The sequence below is a fragment of the Beta vulgaris genome, chromosome 5, assembly GCF_026745355.1.
Source record: "Beta vulgaris subsp. vulgaris cultivar EL10 chromosome 5, EL10.2, whole genome shotgun sequence".
Classification (NCBI taxonomy): Eukaryota; Viridiplantae; Streptophyta; class Magnoliopsida; order Caryophyllales; family Amaranthaceae; genus Beta; species Beta vulgaris.
This window is the reverse complement of record NC_079206.1, coordinates 67,588,392-67,607,845: the sequence shown is the minus strand read 5'-3', so window position 1 is coordinate 67,607,845 and position 19,454 is coordinate 67,588,392. Positions and strand designations below refer to the sequence as shown.

General features: G+C 35.5%; 2 protein-coding genes across 3 annotated transcripts; both read left to right on the top strand.

The window, feature by feature from the left end:
- The first annotated feature begins 108 nt into the window (after positions 1-108).
- Positions 109-3,910, top strand: LOC104894817 (GDSL esterase/lipase At3g62280). Of its 2 annotated transcripts, XM_010681149.4 has the most exons (6): positions 109-1,034; positions 1,121-1,306; positions 1,402-1,565; positions 1,645-1,918; positions 2,013-2,270; positions 3,497-3,910. In XM_010681149.4, exons 1-5 carry the CDS (start codon positions 749-751, stop codon positions 2,240-2,242), a joined length of 1,140 nt encoding a protein of 379 aa, XP_010679451.3. In that variant the 5' UTR covers positions 109-748; the 3' UTR covers positions 2,243-2,270; positions 3,497-3,910. The 2 variants fall into 2 exon arrangements, with proteins under 2 accessions (XP_010679451.3, XP_048493599.1); XM_048637642.2 differs by lacking the exon at positions 3,497-3,910 and having other exon boundaries at positions 116-1,034; positions 2,013-2,530.
- Positions 3,911-6,592: 2,682 nt separating this feature from the next.
- Positions 6,593-10,884, top strand: LOC104894816 (probable boron transporter 2). Its single transcript, XM_010681147.3, has 10 exons — positions 6,593-7,128; positions 7,237-7,319; positions 7,409-7,601; positions 7,708-7,846; positions 8,256-8,588; positions 8,687-8,860; positions 8,968-9,201; positions 9,535-9,854; positions 9,952-10,219; positions 10,361-10,884. Exons 1-10 carry the CDS (start codon positions 7,025-7,027, stop codon positions 10,673-10,675), a joined length of 2,163 nt encoding a protein of 720 aa, XP_010679449.2. The 5' UTR covers positions 6,593-7,024; the 3' UTR covers positions 10,676-10,884.
- The last annotated feature ends 8,570 nt before the right edge of the window (positions 10,885-19,454 follow it).

The following is a 19,454-nucleotide window of genomic DNA, read 5'->3' as shown; positions in this document are numbered from 1 at the left end:
TCAAAACTGTAATAATTAAACCTATCTTCCCATACTCAAGATGCAATCTGCAAATCTGGTTTTGTCTGGAAGACTTTAATATCACAAGATTAGTATACTACTACTAGCATTAATTACATGAAATGTCAATGGTTAACGTAGAAGAGTAGTCTTATAAAAGATCTCATTTCCAAATATTTCTGCATACATGATACATGTGCCTGTCTACATCTAACGCAATATTGTAGCGTTTCTAGTACATTTTCAAAGTTGACCATGCATATTTGATACTAGTACTACGGTATTTTGAGGGACACAATTGTTTGTTTGATGTTTACTCCATTTTTTATTAATTGCAACACTAAATCTAACGCATAAATATAATTATTAGCGTCTTTAATTTTCTATTAATTTAATGATAAATACCTGATATTTTGAAAATATCCATTAAGATAACTCCAACCGTTTACATACTATGATACTTTTTTTTAGGCGATACTATGATACCTTTTTTTTAGGCCATACGATGATACTTTTATATTGATTAAGATGAGTATATGGATATTGCAAAGGTTTTACATTAGCTTTTTTTGAATTATTTTTCCACTAATAGTAATAGGATAGGAGCAAACAAGTGACAAGGCCTCTAACTGAGCTAAATCGTCAAGATATCCAAGTACTTTTGATGTCTGAAAACATATAATAAAATTGTCTACTTGCCAAATTGCTGTATTTTTTTTGTTAAGAAATGAAATAAATTGACAAGATTATGCATAGCATAGTACTTTTTTACATGGTTATGGAAGTTAGGATGGGTAAAATATGGTGTTGTATAGGCTTGTTGCTACTGATGCTAACAGAATTCTCAAATGGAGATGACTATGCTGTAAGAGGTGAAAGGAAGCCCCTTATTATCAATTTCGGAGACTCGAATTCAGATACTGGAGGAGTGTTAGCTGGTACTGGACTTCCCATTGGCTTGCCTCATGGCATTACATTCTTTCACAGGGGTACTGGTCGATTAGGCGATGGTCGTCTCATCATTGATTTCTTCTGTAAGTAAAAGTAGTTCATGATCCTATTAAGGCTTTGATGCTGCTGTTGTTGACGAAGTTTAGAACTCAATTTTCATATCTGACAGGTGAGCACCTGAAGCTGGGCTATCTGAGCCCATATTTAGATTCATTATCACCAAATTTTACCAGCGGAGTTAACTTTGCAGTCTCTGGTGCAACCCTTCTTCCTAAGTTTGTACCTTTTGCATTGAGTGTCCAAGTTCGCCAGTTCATTCATTTCAAAAACCGGTCACTTGAGCTCGTGTCCCTTGGTAAAACCTGCCTTCTTAGTAATGTTTTTTTCATTGAGCAATAACTTGAATGTATCGTGTATGATCTAGAGACTTATGGCTTGCGTTTTATGTAGGATCTAAGGACTTGATCAATGAAGAGGGGTTTGATAGTGCACTTTACATGATTGACATTGGACAAAACGATCTTTTGATGGCCCTTTATGGTTCAAACTTAACCTATGAACCAGTTGCTCAAAAGATCCCATTCTTTCTTGAAGAAATTAAATTAGCTGTGCAGGTAAGTTCTCAATTTGTGCATCAACTTTGCAAGACTGCTTTTCTTTTTAAGTTGGATGAGTGCCATTATGAAAATGCAGACAATGTACCAATATGGTGGGCGAAGATTTTGGATCCACAACACAGGGCCCTTAGGCTGCCAACCCAAAGAATTTGCCCTACATTATTCCCCTAAAAGCAGTGATCTTGATCAAGCTGGATGCCTTCGTGTACATAACCAAGTAGCAAAGACCTTCAATAAGGGGCTTCGCTTGCTTTCACATGATCTAAGATTGGTTTACAAAGATGCTGTCATTGTGTATGTGGACGTATATTCTATCAAGTACAGCCTCTCTGCTAACCCTGAAAAATATGGTAATAACTAATGACCTTCAGGGATTGTTTACTTGCAAGTTGTTATAACTAAAATCATCCTGGTTTAACATGCAATGTGGTGCATTTGTTTCAGGATTCAAGAACCCTTTTGTAGCTTGCTGTGGTCATGGGGCTCCATACAACTATGACAGAAATGCAACGTGTGGGCAGCCGGGGTCTAGCATCTGCAGCAATGTGTCACAGTCGATAGTTTGGGATGGGGTTCACTATACAGAAGCTGCCAATCGTGTAGTAGCAACAAAGATACTGTCAGGACAGTATTCTACTCCACTACTGAAGCTTGAACAAATCTGGGATTCTTGATATACTTATAATTAGGCTAATCACTAGAGTGAGTCACAGTTAATCTTTGCTTAATAATGTTCTATCTTTGATATATCTAGCCTGTCTTCTATCTGTGAGCAAATGACATTTTTTATATCTGTTTTGCTCCCTAGAATCATAGTTCTGATTAAACCAGTGGAATTAGACTTCAGATCTAGCGAAAATTCTCGTATTAGATGATCTGACCTAGTTAGACCACTATTAGTTAAAGGAAAAGTGTCACAAATCAGGAACAAGGTGAATTTTATTCCATGTAAAATTAGTATTCACTGCGACACGTGGTGTTACTTCTGCTTTCTAATTCTTCAATGATTAAGGTTTATTTAGAGCATTATCAACAATGAAAAGAACAATTGGATGGGAGAGCTTATGGAGGAAGAAAATTTGTGGTTCATATTCATGGGACAGGTGAAAGAATAAAAAAAAAATGGGATGGCATGACTAGAGTGAGAAAGAGATGAGTCCCCCATGAATTGTTCTTTCTGGATGCATGGTTAATGATACAGTTAGTCACAAAGCAAAGGCACCGGACAAAATCATTGCAGGCCAACTATCAGTGGATGAAATTAACATTGGTGAACTTTTTTTTTGTTTCATGTTTTCCTTTTCTTTGAAGGAACTTAACATGAAGATCAAATCAATAGAGTTATCAAATAAAACAAAATGAAGCTTAGTGCACAAGATTGAGACAGTTTACTAAAGACATCAACATTCAACAGTCTGATTAGTCCCACTCTAGAAATTTACAAAAGGGAATACATTCATTCAAGTATATATACTACTACTTTAATTCGACTTTTTCCAAGAATTAGATGGTAATCTTCGCCAAACAGGAAATTCTATAAATGCTTAAAGTATTTGTAAGAATCATTAAAGATGGACTAATATGATCCAAAGTAAGCTAATAAATAGATTATGTATCTACTAATCGATGAACTTTTAATTTAATTAAGAATGGCTGAGTTAATCTCCTTATGTTGGTGATATGACTATGATTGCCTCACTGTAGATCAGTTCCAAGAGCAATTGGGGTAGGTAATTTTATCAGACAGATTCAAAGGTCCAAGTTTTGTGCTATCATCATATCAGGATTGCTGAGTTTTCCCTAGTTCTGTTTATATGATTATATTTTCATGCTAATTTTTTCAAGAGTGAGTTGCACTGGATCGTTTTAGATCTAGTTAAGACTTAAGCCTACTTTAATAACAGAACTCCTCTGAATTGTTTGATCAGCTTGCTTGAACTTGGGTACGGCCTTAGCTTGCTGGGGCAACAGGCCTCGTACCACAGCAGGCTGAGCCGAGGAAAAGATGTGTCGTGCTGGTCTCGTTCCCATTTTCTAAAGAGAGCCCAGCTCATGTGTCGTGCCAACGGACCTCCATAAGAAATTTTACGGTTTCTTTTACCATTTTGGTTAAAATTGAGTAGGCCGGAGGTGGACAACCTAGCATGCCAGTGCCGTGATATACATAATACACAATACATAATACATGTATGGCCGTGCCAGTAGTGGGCTGGTGCAACCCATGCCCAGCTCTAATCCTAATTTTATTAAAGAGTATTTTGTCAGAAGCTGAAGCTACAATTTGTGATTAGTAATTGCATTTTCTTAGCAATCCGTACGAGGATTAGTTTTAAATATGTGTGGTTTAAAGTTATTGTTAGTTCCCATGTTTAGTACTAGTTTATTACATAAGAAGTATCTTTGTTGGTTGGACATACCAAACGATGAGCAGGATATGCAGTTGGTTAAGTAAAGGAACTTTGTAGGATCAGCTTATTAATTATATTTAGTTAACCTCACTTTATTAAAAAGACATGCAAGCTATGCAAATATGCAATTAGAAGATTCCTAAAATATATCCTCATCCTTTAAAAGAACATGTAATATAAAAAGACAATGGAGGAAAGGTAAAACAAGGTTTCCGCAAGTGGGTGTTTGAGAATCTGCTGGAAGATGTTGGATTTTGTGTTATGACAACCAAATAGTTCCATTTTTTTTTAAAGAGTTTCTTGTTTCTCTACTAAAGAGTAAAGAGCCAAGAGGTGGTGGCTGGTGGAAAGAGAAAGTGGTTCAGAAGCCAACTTTTTCTCCCCTTCCAAAAACAAACTTAAATAATGCCATTCACTCTACAGGCCTTTTGGTTGAATAATACTAGTAGTAGCGTAATGATATAGTACACTTACGGCCCGTTTGTCGTTTGGTTAGCGGTACTAAATGATGGTAATGGTAATAGTTTTTAATGCAATCTCTATGTACTGTTACTTTATCTCCAAACACCTATTTTCTTCCTAAAATTTTATTACTATCCATCATCACTTAGGAAGGTGGTATTGAGTTTAATGGAAATTTGTGAAGGAAAGAATATGTTTTGACATGAAATTTCATTATCGTGGATGTTAATATTGAAATGTCTTCACAAACTTATACTAAAAAACACTATCATTCCCACAATTTAGTACCGTTAACCAAACATGTCATAAGGGTGTGTTAATGCAATATTGTATGCTCTTTTAAAGATACAAACTGCAAAGATTTTTTATAGTATATATATATATTAGACAAGGATGTTCGTTTTTTTATAATTATTTTCTTTTATCCATATTACATGAAGGCAATACAAAGTAAAAAAAAAAGAAAAAATAGGAGATTCAAACATGTAACATATCGTTCACAAAACCCCAATCTTAATCACTAGACCAAAACATCTTTGGCTGATTTTTTATAACTATTAAATAGGAGAAATATCAGTTCCTAACGGAATTTGGGACTTGATTTTATAACACACGTCACAAGTTGAAAATATAAATTTACAATAAAGAAAACACAGCCTTCATCTAATAAATTATTTTGTACCAAAAGAAGAAAGTCGTAAGGTTGGGCCGCTTGGCTAATCAGAAGTTCATGCAATGAACTAGTGAGATGTAGAGAAGGAAGATAACATTTAATAAAATATCATCTTCTTTTGTATTCTCTTGACTTTATAGGCTCTTGTGACAAGATTGATTTGGTCAGATGATAATGAAGTAGTGATAATATACATATCAACCGACTTTTTTCGTGAAAGCTAACTACCTAAGTGTAGGGGAAGATAAACACGACGAGTGTTTTATTAAAATGATTCCTAGAAGATTAGCAATTTGATTTTACATAAAAGTCGAAGGTTCATCATCAAGCAACGTCATTAATTCTATGCTAGCTCTAATTCTCTATCAATCACTTCTCCCTTTGTGTAAGTTATCAAAGCTAGTATAGTATAAACAAAAATACGGTTAATTTGTTGTCGACTTTGGATTGAGTTGTCAAATCGTATTAATAGGGACTAGGGTATAAGTTTATGCTTGGAACTCCAATCATTAGTTTAAGTTTTTAGTTGAGTTGGTCCTTTAACACGGTATAAGAGTCAGCATGACATAAAAGTCACGGGTTCAAATCTCATTCAATCCTCTTTACTCTCATATGATGGGGCGTGATAGAGTATAAATCTATTCTTGAGATTGCAACTATCGATTTAATCTTTATACAATAATTATCGTTTTTTTAATATATTCTATCATGTTTGCTTTCTATTTGATAAAGTGAATAAAGATTATGAGAAATGAGGATGTATCAGTATCATCATAGCAATACTAACTAATAATTCCACCAAGTCTATGTATTGGTTCAAGATAGTTTGTGGGTGATCAAATATTTAAAGCAATAAACATAATGATAATAAAATGGTACAAACTATGTTTTCTCCTAAATGTTGGCGTCACCACCAAGTTTTTTAATGCATATCATGTGTATGTGTGTCTACGTGATTTAGCCTCTTTCCAATGCACCTCAGTCTCCTTCTCCTACCTGTTTGCTGTTTCTTTTAATACATTTTTTTTAGGCCCACAGGAGACCCGGCCCCTTGATAAGAAGAAGGAGTCTACTGGACCGACAACTATTGCAGGTCGGCCAATCCAGCTATACAGGTCAACTCTTCTTTTTCATCTCCGATTACTCTCGAGAGTAGGGGTATAAGAAAATTACTATTCCTAAGCACAAGTAGATAATAGGGTTACAAGGTGAGTTCCCCACCACCTCCACCAAGCAAGCTTGGTTTTTTTAATACGTATCTTGCCTAACAAAAATTATGCATGTGTATTGTACTGTAACACAGTAACAGCATCTTATAATGCCAGAAATTTTTTATAGAAAAAAAAAAGTAAGCTTATAATTGGCTTTTGACCCGCATTTTGCTTGTTTTATTCATCAATTTCTTTGTCACCTTTTGAGTTGCCATCACCCACCCTTTTCTTTCTTTTGAAGTTGTATATATTTGGAGCTTTCCTTGCTACTTCCCTTCACACAGGTAAGCATAATTATAAGTTTACAAACTCACCTCTTAACCTTATGCTAAAAAGGTTATTGTGGGACTTTTTCTTTGGTGTTACTTGAATTTATTGCTACTACATTAATATATACTACTATTACATATTTACATTATTATAGTCCAGCTACTATTTGTAGCCTTTCTAAATCACTTGAACTTTTTTTTTCTTCTACATTCAAAGCCATTCCTCTGAAATTCTACCTGATTACTTACACCCATCTGGGTTTCTTGCATTTCATCTCATATTGTATTCCACGTTGAATAGCTACCAACAATTTGTGTAAAGTTTTAATCTTGAAAAATCATGTAATTTATGGGCATTTATTAGTTTTACTCCATTTTTACACCCAAAGTTGTTTGAGTATATCTTGAGCTAGCTAGCTTTAGATCTTGAACAATGGAAGAAACTTTTATACCATTTCAAGGAATTAAAAATGACCTAAAAGGAAGATTGAAGTGTTACAAGCAAGATTGGACTGGTGGAATACAAGCAGGATACAGGTATATAAATCTAACTTCTGCTATTTCTCCAATTACAAGATTCTTACTGTTGCTTTTTATTGATTCTAGATTTTGACTCATAAAAGATCAAACCTTTTTATTCCCCAGAATTTTAGCACCTACAACATATATATTCTTTGCTTCTGCAATTCCTGTCATTTCCTTTGGGGAACAGCTTGACAGAGAGACAGGTATTTTTACATATAAATATATCAATCACCATAGATTCTGACACAAAAAATTATAAGTAGCATACTGAAACTGTGATATGAACTTGCAGATGGAGTTCTAACAGCAGTGCAAACATTAGCATCCACTGCACTTTGTGGCATTATACACTCTATAATTGGCGGTCAACCGTTACTGATCCTAGGAGTTGCTGAACCCACAGTGATCATGTACACATTCATGTTTAAATTTGCAAAAGACAGGCCTGAATTGGGTCGTAATCTGTTCTTAGCTTGGGCTGGATGGTGAGCTAGCTAATTTTGACACCAATTTTCTTTTTTAATCTTATCAGTGAAAAGTTTGATATTTGGAGTAATGATTTTGGATGATCATGTTTCAAATTGTTATCAGGGTTTGTGTCTGGACATCACTCTTGCTGTTCTTTATGGCAATCTTAGGGGCTTGCTCCATAGTCAACCGCTTTACCCGTTTGGCTGGAGAATTGTTTGGCCTTTTGATAGCCATGCTCTTCATGCATCAAGCTATAAAGGTGAGAAAATTTGTATACAACACTCTCCAGTTTATTGATGTCAACTAGTTTCCACTTCATTGGATTGGACCCATATGGAAATGCAGATAATTAAGTTAAGACGTATATGCAAAACAGTGGATGTCAGTTAGCTTAGTTGGTAAAGTCTAGGCCTGTAGGTGTTGTACCTAAGGCCAACGATACAAAACTGTCTACATCGTCACCCTATGTGTCTCTGTATACACCCAAAATGACATTTGTATACACATAACACCAACAACCAGCTTTTATTCTCAGTTTACATAAGGTTTGAAGAAGTTCGGATAAATTCAAAGTATACATGAAGCTTTAACTTGTGAAAATCTTTTGTTCAACAATACTTTTTAGTACACATAGTGGTGGTTCTGATGAAAGCTCTATATTGGTTTAGGGACTAGTGGATGAGTTCCACATACCTAAGCGGGAAAATCCAAACTTGACAGAATTTCTGCCTTCGTGGAGATTTGCAAATGGGATGTTTGCTTTGGTCCTATCATTCGGACTTTTGCTGACAGCATTAAGGAGCAGAAAAGCAAGATCATGGCGCTATGGCTCAGGTTGGCTCCGGAGCTTGATAGCAGACTATGGAGTTCCACTCATGGTTGTAATATGGACTGGTCTTTCATACATACCATCTGCAAGTGTTCCTCATGGAATACCAAGGCGTCTCTTTAGCCCAAACCCATGGTCCCCTGGCGCGTATGAGAATTGGACTGTTATCAAGGCAAGTCCACATTCAATTAACTTCCCATCTTTAGTATAGTTGATAGTCATGATACCTGGTTACCGAATTAACATTGTAATGATTCGTCTAATGAACAGGATATGCTCAATGTTCCTGTTTTACACATAATCGGAGCTTTTGTACCAGCAACGATGATTGCAGTACTCTACTATTTTGATCACAGTGTAGCATCTCAACTTGCTCAACAAAAAGAGTTTAATTTGAGGAAGCCACCTTCCTTCCATTATGATTTGCTCCTTTTGGGGTTCATGGTATTCACTCAATCACAATTAATTAGCATCACAATCTGATTTTGAAGTTATTCTAAGCTAAGATAGTCCTTTGATTAACCCAAATTTTCTATTTGGTTTTTTTGCAGACATTATTTTGTGGTCTTATAGGTATTCCTCCAGCAAATGGTGTCATTCCTCAATCTCCTATGCATACAAAAAGTCTTGCTACACTTAAGCACCAGCTTCTTCGAAACCGACTTGTAGCAGCAGCTAAGAAAAGCATGGGGATGAATGCAAGTTTAGGGCAGTTGTATGGTAATATGCAAGAAGCTTACCAACAGATGCAAACCCCTCTCATCTATCAGGGCCCTTCAGATCGAGTATGCATAACTTCTTAGCTCTTTAGTCACGATAATTTCTGCAAATTCTTGTGATAGATGGTCTGGCACCAGTCAGCCCAACCATTTGTTACTGAAAAAAAATCAAAATCTCTGCAAAATACGTAAAAAGTTACCACGTATTGAAAGAAAGGATAAACTTTCGCGTATGTAGCTTAATTTTAGATGTGCTTTGTGCAACTATTACATGGTCCCTCCCAAATAAAAAATGCCAGACGGTCTGAAAGGAGACCAGCTCACTGTTCCTTAGTTAAAAATCATTCCATATTGGAGCTTACTAAACTAAATCTGTTTTTTTCATTTGTTGATGATCAGGGACTCAAGGAATTGAAAGATTCAACTATTCAGGCAGCTGCTAGCATGGGACACATTGATGCCCCAGTAGATGAGAGTATCTTTGATGTTGATAAGGAGATCGATGACTTGTTACCTGTTGAGGTTAAGGAGCAGCGCGTTAGCAACCTGCTTCAATCTGTTATGGTTGGTGGGTGTGTTGCAGCCATGCCTATTCTTAAAAAGATTCCGACCTCTGTACTTTGGGGATACTTTGCTTTCATGGCCATTGAAAGCTTACCAGGCAACCAGTTCTGGGAAAGGATCTTGCTGCTCTTCACAGCACCAACTAGAAGATACAAGTAATATTACCTTCCTTTCATTTCAAAGATTTTGGTTAAACTAAATAATAATTGGAGTTATTCCTAATCCTATGTCCTATATATACTATATTTGCAGAGTACTTGAAGACTATCATGCAACCTTTGTGGAAACAGTTCCTTTCAAGACTATTGCCATTTTCACCATTTTCCAGACATTGTATTTGCTTGTGTGCTTTGGAATTACATGGATTCCAATTGCAGGGGTCTTATTCCCTCTTATGATTATGCTTTTAGTTCCTGTCAGACAATACATTCTTCCTAAGTTTTTCAAGGGAGCACACCTTCAAGATTTAGATGCTGCAGAATTTGAAGAATCACCAGCTTTGCCATTTGATCTCGCAACAGTATAATTACTCGAAACACTCTTTTAACAAGAATCATACAATTCTTTACAGATAAATTTTTTTTTGCATTACTTCTTAGCTTATACATATACTAAAGATTAAAATTCTGATGTGATTTAAAATATATACTGGATGAAACAGGAAATGGAGTTGGCTTCAGGAGCTACACTTGCTGCGGATGGTGAGTTACTGGATGAAATGGTGACTAGAAGCCGAGGTGAGGTTAGGCGTATATGCAGTCCGAAGATTACAAGCTCAACAACAACACCAAGTAAAGAGATCAGAGGCATTCAAAGCCCTCGTCTCGCAACACACAGTCCTCGAATGAATGAACTAAGAGCAGAGTTCAGTCCCCGATCTGGTAGGAATGGACCTTATAGTCCAAGGCTTGCTGAATCTAGATCCTCTAAACTAGGAAAAAGTCCTGGACCTTCAAAAGACTCACCTTCAAAGTAATAGCTGCAAGTTATTTCTTTTTATCTATTATTATTAACTTCACCTCTTTTTGTCTAAGTTTTAGGAGGTCTACTTGTTAAATTAGTGCTATTAAATTTGGTTGTATTAGTCAAAATGTATAATCTTCTATGTTCTCCTTTCATAAAGCTTGTAGCTTTTTCTCCACTTGATAATACCAGGCCAGCAAGCAAATACTGGCAATATCTATAGTTCTTGACTTGTATAATACTCCTATGAATGATTGACGAATTTGTTCCAGAAATTAAGTTTATACTTTAGATTGAAATTTACTCCTTACGGATGATTCTATATTGTATTTCGTATTTTCGTATACATATAATTTTTCTTGCCATTTGTCCAAGATTGTTTAACTCAAACTCAATGAGCTCTCACAAACATAGATGTTCATGATATCTGTCTAAATGTTCATTAACCTTTGAAGCCAAGGTTGTTAATAATCAACTTTTAATGGGCCTAACCTAGACCCGCGCCAGATGAGAGTCTGACTACCAAGTTTAGTTGCGTTCTATCTTAAGACTAATCAACAATAAGAGGAGTAGTCCACTAATCAGATATGTTTTTTTTTATCCATATGAGCCACGAAGGCAGTACAAAGTATAAATAAGGGGAGGGGGAATTCGAACCTGTGACCTATCGTTCACAGCACCTCAATCTTAACCACTAGGCCAAGACATCCTTGATTCCACTAATCAGATATGTTGTTCTTCTTCCTATTTTGTCCTAGTCCCAACTCATGTGTAATATCTTAACAATTAATTTCGTATAAAAATAGTGTTTTACCTAATTCGCCAAATCCATGTAGACTGTAATCCAAAAATGAATCGTACCACCAATATTGCAAGCAGTTTATGGAACTCTGCCTAGTGCCTATCTCATCATTCCAAATTAAGACATGTTTTCCAGGCTGTCAACCTTATCATTCATACCCAAAATATTAAAAAAAATCCATCAAAAGTCCTCATTCCATGCCTATAGTCTACAAATAATCCCAATGTGAATCCCATCAATCCATCATGCTATGTTACCCATACATGTATTGAGTGTCTACTCGGATACGGGTGTTCAAGTATCCGACTCGATTATTTTATAGAAAAAGTCAAGTTTTAGTTTAAACTGAAGTATTCAAGTAAAGTGTCGTGTCGAACACAATACAATACGAGACACTCCATTTTTGAGGTAAATGAAGGTGTCGGAGTAACATTGTAGCCTAACAACCGTAACCTGCCCCTACTGTAATTCTGCAAATAGTGTAGGAGTGGGAAAAAAACAATCGAATCTCAAAAATATGATGACCACCAACAAATTTAAGCAAAAACTTTACTTTTCAAACGACGTGTTTCTGAACTTGTGACTGTGAGCTACCTACATGAGGCTGAAAAACATGCAGGATAACCAGTAATTCCTCTTTATCTGGTCTTCATTGCAGCTTATCCCCACTATCCACTGTCTGTGGCTTTCTATTTGTCACAATGATGTCCTTTGACTTCTGAAAAAAGGGCCACCTGAACGTATCAATAGGATCAGTAGCCTACTTTACAAAGTTATGGTTGTCTAACTCTTTCTTACTCTTTCTCAAGCTCTTTTAGTTATATCTAATTACTCTCAAGGCTTTTCTCTATGGTGTTAGTCGAAATCTTCATTTGATCTCAAATAATCGTGTCAGATCCTCTACACTCAACAGGAGTACGAATACTCGGCACTGGTGTGGCACACCCATATTTGACATAGAAATCCAAATAAGATACAAAATTTAAGAGCAACCACAAATGTCAATCCTCATAGTGCATTTAAGATCTATATCCTGTAAAACTATGTTTATCATAGATCACGTAAAACTAAATGTCCATAATTGTATCTTAAAATCATAAAAACATTCCTCGGCAAAATGTTTAATCGGCTGATTAAAATGAGTTGAGCTTGGAGTTGTCAGTATAGGCTCTGTTCTTTTAGACTTATTTTGAGTTCAGTTCACCTCAATTTCTACCACTTCAGTTCACACTCTCTCATGTCAGCTTTCTCGTAGTTCAGCTTTGTTCAGTTTCTCGCACTTCATATAGTTTCTCAGTCCAAAAGAACAGGTTCTATGTCCCATGGCAAGCGATTATGTTGATGTTTTTTTTGTTTCGAGGGATGATGTTTTCTTTTATATCTCATGCATTGTAATTTTCACAATAATGACACTCCCTTTTGCTAGAGAATGATAGCAATTATAGCAACTGTAAGGGAATAAAGAGTCTACTGACATCAGTAACCTCATTAAGTTGTACCTTTCCTTTTATTAGTAGAGAGAAGTAAAGTCGATAAACCTTTTTGTTCTCCACTAAACAATTAGGTAAATAACCCAACTCATAGAAAAGAGCAATGACAATTGACTAACTACAGTTTGTGGTGACAAAATAACTAAAAGAAAAAAGAGGGTTTTGACAACAGTTGTTTTGAGATAAAAGCAATGGCTAAAATTTGTAAGTGTGCAAAGATGTTACAGATCATGCGTTTGGTCCTACACATTCTCAATTGCAGCCAAGAATGTGAGTGATTTAGAAATTTTAGACTTATATTTGAAATAGACAATTCACATAGCCTTTGACCTATTGATTTATGTATGTTATTTTTGTTTTGATGGGATTTGGTGGATATCAATCATATTCTCTTCTTACTCTTTCATTGATGAAACTTTGGTCCTATACTAATAATTTCGCGATCTTTGTCGGAATGCTTATTTTAGTGAAAGCACCTATAAAAGATTCATGTATATTTATACATTCATCATGAATTGCAAGAAAAATAGAGTGTCTCTATACCATCTTTAGCCATAGTAAGGGATGAGAAACTTAGAGGTGTAACTTGCTTTTTAGAAGAAAGAACATAACAGCTTACTAATACTAATAATATAGACAATTACTAGATGCATGATGAATATGGTAAAAATCACGTGTATTGCTCTCACAAATCACACTTAAGTGAACAATTCAATAATTCATTAGACTAATACAGCAGTTTTCTAGTCTTTTTTTTTTGGCACATTATCAAGTGCACCAAAGAAATGCACTGCTAATGGCCTAATACTCCCTCGAGTCTCGACACTTTAATTTACTCGCTTTGTTTTTTTCTCAAGAGTTTATCTTGTAAAAATCCGCCTATTTTTAAATTAAAATTAGGCAATGGTAAGCCCAATATTAAAAAGATAATTAGTCCAATACTGACTAGGCTAATTTCTTTCGGTGACTAGTTTAATTCATTTAATGACTAGGTCTATTTTTATAATTAAATTAGACCGTTTCTTTTGATAATTTTTGTTTCATCAAAACCAAGGAGATTGGGGACAACTTAATTAGAGAAATATAAGAGTTGGGGTAAAGTAAGAGAAACAATTGTGAAGTACGAGAATGTGAGTATAATAAGATGTGAACCTCATGTTCCAAAATAGTGAAAGCAAAGTGAAACAAAAATGAGAAAATTTTCCCAAGATTCAAAGTCACCCATTTGTAGTCCGTCTTAAAAGATTCATACACTTATGCTTCAAGAATGCTGATTAATTTTCCCAAGATTCAAAGTTACCCATTTGTAGTCCGTCTCAAAAGATTCATACACTTATGCTTCAAGGATGATGATTAATTTTCCCTAGATTCAAAATTACCCATTTGTAATCCGTCTCAAAAGATTCATACACTTATGCTTCAACGATGCTGATTAATTTTCCCAAGATTCAAAGTTACCCATTTGTAGTCCGCCTCAAAAGATTCATACACTTATGCTTCAAGGATGATGATTAATTTTCCCAAGATTCAAAGTTACCCATTTGTAATCCGTCTCAAAAGATTCATACACTTATGCTTCAAGGATGATGATTAATTTTCCCAAGATTCAAAGTTACCCATTTGTAGTCCGTCTCAAAAGATTCATACACTTATGCTTCAAGGATGATGATTAATTTTCCCAAGATTCAAAGTTACCCATTTGTAGTCCGTCTCAAAAGATTCATACACTTATGCTTCAAGGATGATGATTAATTTTCTTTCCATAGATTCTTCAAAAGTTCACCTCATTTGTAGCTTATATCGATGAAAAGATTCATATACTTGTGCTTCAAGGATGATGATTAATAAGGTCAAGATTACATGATGTTTATGACGATATGCTAGATTATACAAATCCTAGGCTTGCAGCGCGTTCTCGAAGAGCTAACTCGAACTCCAATTTTCTTATATAAACAAAAAGGTCTTGTGCTCCTATTAATTTTGCTTTAGACTTAAAAAGAGTTCTGCTAAAAATTTATATAGAACTTGTAAAAGAATGTGCCAAGAGGTTTCTTAGACTCGAGAATGCTAACTAGTCTCTCTGGACTTGATCCTAAATAATTTCGGAGGAAATTACACATGCAAAACTTATTCAAGGAAGTTTGTTAAATACTACTTTTTGGATCAAACTCAAAAATTGGTAAAGAGGAGAAGGGAATCAACAAATGGTTAGGACAAGCATATATGTGATGGCATGCTACTATTCTTCATTGTATTTACTTAATTTGTGATAACCCTAAGTCATGGTCAATAACATAAAATATTATATTTAGCAGATTGAAGCAAAGGAATTCAGATAAAGGACAAGAAAGAATTCAGGTGCAAATTGGTATCAAGAGTGTAACAGTGTTGCACCTTTTAACACTCATCAGTTGCTGCATGAACAAGTGTTTGAGATCTTCAAACCTAAAATGATGTATAAAGAGTATTTTAACAGAAAGATTTTAACTACTATCTATCAAATTAACAGAAGTTACAATTCCTTTGCAATCTAAATATTCTTGAGCTTGAATCATCGACAATGTTATTACCTAGTTAACCTAAGTACGACGCTTCTGATCATCATCAGAGTCCCCACTTTCATGGAAACGCGGATTTTTCTCCTGCATATGGAAGTGCCAAAGTTATGCATCCGGTAGCATATTAGAGTTAGTCAGCAGCAAACAAAAGCAGAAGGTCGCAGCTTCACCCTCTGCATTTAATAGCCAAAAGGCCAAATCTAGCTGGTAATTCACACCAGTCATTCTTCTTCTACCTCTAAGAGATCAAGACATTGGAAAAACAGCTAGGTAATTACCAAACTTTAGAGGAAGCATAAAACTAACCAGTCTAGATTCATGATCAGAGTTTCTATGTGGTTCCTGTTCGTCTCTCTTTGGCATGTCGCAGGATGACGTTCATCATGATGTCGCTTCCGATGGTAATCTGTTTCCATTGAAAATAGCAAATACATAATGAATAAAGACAAAGAGACATTTGGTTGAATAACCAAAAATGAATTGTGTAAAACAAAGATGACGTGACATAGCCGCATAGGGACTACCTCTGCCCTGCCGATAAGAGCCTCCATGACCATGCTTGCTTGCATGTCTACCATCTGTATAAAAATATCGTCAAATTTTGCAGCAGACAGAAATGGTCTAAACCAACTAGCTGAAAAGATATACTAATGCGTAAGGGAACTCAGCACATCACTCACGCCTTACAAATCAAGCTTGCCAAGTGCTAACCATCTATGAGATATAAGAGACTGTACATTTGTATGATTGTTGTACTCCATATATCAAGGCTCCGTTTGGTTGGATGTAGAACATTTTTAACATAAAATAAGTTTTAATGTAAAACATTTGACAATGAAAAATTCAATTGCAAAGCTAATTTTCCTTTGTTTGATTCAAAGTAAAAAAAAAAAAAAAAAAAAAAAAAAAAAAAAAGCTATGGGAAAAAGAAAAAAAGGAAGGGGAAGGGAGAGGATGGACAGGAGGAGGGTAAAAGGTTGCTAAGGAGGAGGGAGAAAAATGTGTTTTCCCATCGTTTTGAAAGGAAGATGATTTTCACCTACACAAGAGCGCTTTTCCTTTGATGAAAAACTTGTTTTATACCCCTTGTCAAACCAAATAGTGGAAAATGAGAGGAAAAGGAAAACTCATTTTCATGGAGAACATTTTACATCCTACCAAACGGAGTCTAAAAGCTTATATTTTGACTCCATTAGTTTGATATGCTGTGGCGAAAATCAAAATAAAGGATATAGAAACTTACAGTGAGATGGCACAACTGGCTGAAAAGCTCCCAAAGATCCCAGCACGATAGTCTACAAGTGTCTTCTGCACCTCAAGCTCTCTCTGGACCAATTTTCCATAACTACCTCTAGGTACAGCTTGTTAAGGAAAGTGATTGAATCTCAGATTGTCTTGCATCAAATTCCAATTAAGCAAATTATTTTGCTGCAGGCGCTCTTTTCTCATCAACAAGATCAAACTTATAAGAAGTCTACACCAGTAAAAAAGGGTTTAGGAAATCATTCAAACTAATAGGGCATTTTACTACCACTCCCGACAAGCTAAGGCCAGAAACACCCAAGCCCTGATTACCCTCCACACAGGTTCAGAAAGATTGGCAAATTTTTGGTTCAGAAATGGTTAGATACATAACGGAAAAATAATGAATCCATATTCACAAAGGGAAATGCTTCTTTAAATAGATGCCTCTCCATATATGTAACAAATGAAACTCCTTCTCATATAAAGCAAAATCCAGGGACACCAAGCATAAGTACTTATATTTCAATAAAACCAAAGGAAGGATATCAGGATCATAGTCCATCCAATATTCATCATGCACCTGCAATAATACACAAGAAATGAACAACCAAAAAACTCGAGCTCAAACCGAATGGAGAAACTGAGTGAGAGATAACAAACAACAGACCTGACCACCACTTCAACCGTGTCCCCACTGCCTACCGTCTTGGAAACCCCAGTCAAAATCCACACGGTTAGGACGATCATCAAGTATAGTCCCACTTATATACTTCAGAGCATCTTCGGTGTCTTCTCTGGAGTAATATCTGACAAAAGAATTGATGCACCAATAAGCAATAGGATGAATCATTCATATACTCCCTCCATTCTCTAAAGATCTTACTTATAGGAGAGAGAATGTGGTTGTGAGAGAGCGCAAAATTATGTGCGTTCAACAAGTAGGGTACAGTAGTGTGTAAAGGGAACAAACATTTACCAAATAGAGAATAAAGTGAAAGTAGGAAGATCATTCAAAAAGGGACTAAAATAGAAACTAGGAAGATCTTTAGAGAACGAATGGAGTATATTGACAGGTAAAACAACTGTCAAGTTCAAAGAAGAATAGTAAGTAGATAAGATAAATGTAACAGGAATAGCAATACAAAATTACAGAATTCTATACTCATTTTCAACGATAAGAACAAAAAAAGAGGGGAATAAGAACTTATTTAGATCCTATAATGTAAATTGTTAATGAAGATAAGTCAAGGAAGCATTACATAATGACCAATTAATGTCCTACTTCACCAAACAGAAAGTCCCACAAAAGCACAAGGCAGGTAATGAGGATATGTCAAGGAAGCATTACATGAAGACCAAACATGTCTACTTTATCAAACACAAAATCACCCAAAAGTGGAAGGCAGGATGTCCATTAGGGCAGCCTACACATAATAAGTCTAACATTTGAACTGAACTGAGCTTACACCCTTGGTAACAGTCTAACAGAGGCAATTCGACGATTCTGGTAATACAATGAACACCAATTCTGTACGCTAATTAGCTAAGATCAACAAGTTCATATTAAATTATTGTTTAAAATCCGCCAAGAAGATAAATTCACCAAGTGTTTGTTCAAAACTGTGATCATCTAGTCCATGTGTAATCAAATTCAATATTATATTGCTGTGCCTGTATTAGTAACATAGTTGTAGATACAAATAATTCCTTCATTGATTCTGTGCCAAAAATTCTCTACTTCGATAAACTTTACTATTATTGAGATGATGAATAAACTTTACAATGGACCTTAGCATTGTCCAAACTATATTGACTATTATTGAGATGATGAATAAACTTTACAATGAACCATAGATAATTCAACTTCTTACGGCCCATTTGGTGGTTGGTCATAAATGGTGGTAATGTGTGTAAATTTGTAAAAAATATCATTGTCCATTCCCATAGTTTTGCTAATTACCCTAAATTGTCCACTTTTCTTCTTGGATTTTCATTCTCATCCAATATCACCTTATAGGTGGTAATTAGTAGTAATGAAAATTGCTTCCCCTTGGAGATAAAAACACAAGTTTAGGAGTGAGATTGCTTGCTCATGGAGAAAAAATGTCTCCCTCATGGAGATTTTAAGGGTGCTTCCCTAATAAAATTACACTTAAAATTCATTCTCATTACCGCAATTTATTAACAACTACCGTAAGTGTTTGAAAATTCCAGGCAATTGCATCATACAGTACAGTAACTGAGAGAGTGTGGCAGCCTTACCTTGAACAAAGAAGCCATTTTAATTCCAGAAAACAGGAATAATTAGGGAAGAATCCAGTATCCTGCAACGATAGGACAATAATTAACTTTGAATCAAGAAAAATACTACTATAAGATTTTTGCCACATAAAAGAAGGTTGAATAAATTTCTCTATCTTTTTCTCATTCTTACAAAATCATGAAGACCATGGTATCAAGAATATATAAAGAAAGTAGCCTCGGGAGTCCTAAGTAGTAATTTTGAAGTCTTGAGGGACGCTCGACGGTGGCAGGGTCGGTTGCTCATACCGCGGCTTCTCGTCTATCCACCGGCGATTACGTCGGGGAGTTGCTACCGGAGTCAAGGTCGGCACAGCTTCAGATCTGAACTCTCAATTTATTGGGGTGCGTGCGATATCGGCTTCAATAGATTATCTACAATTTCATCAAACGTTT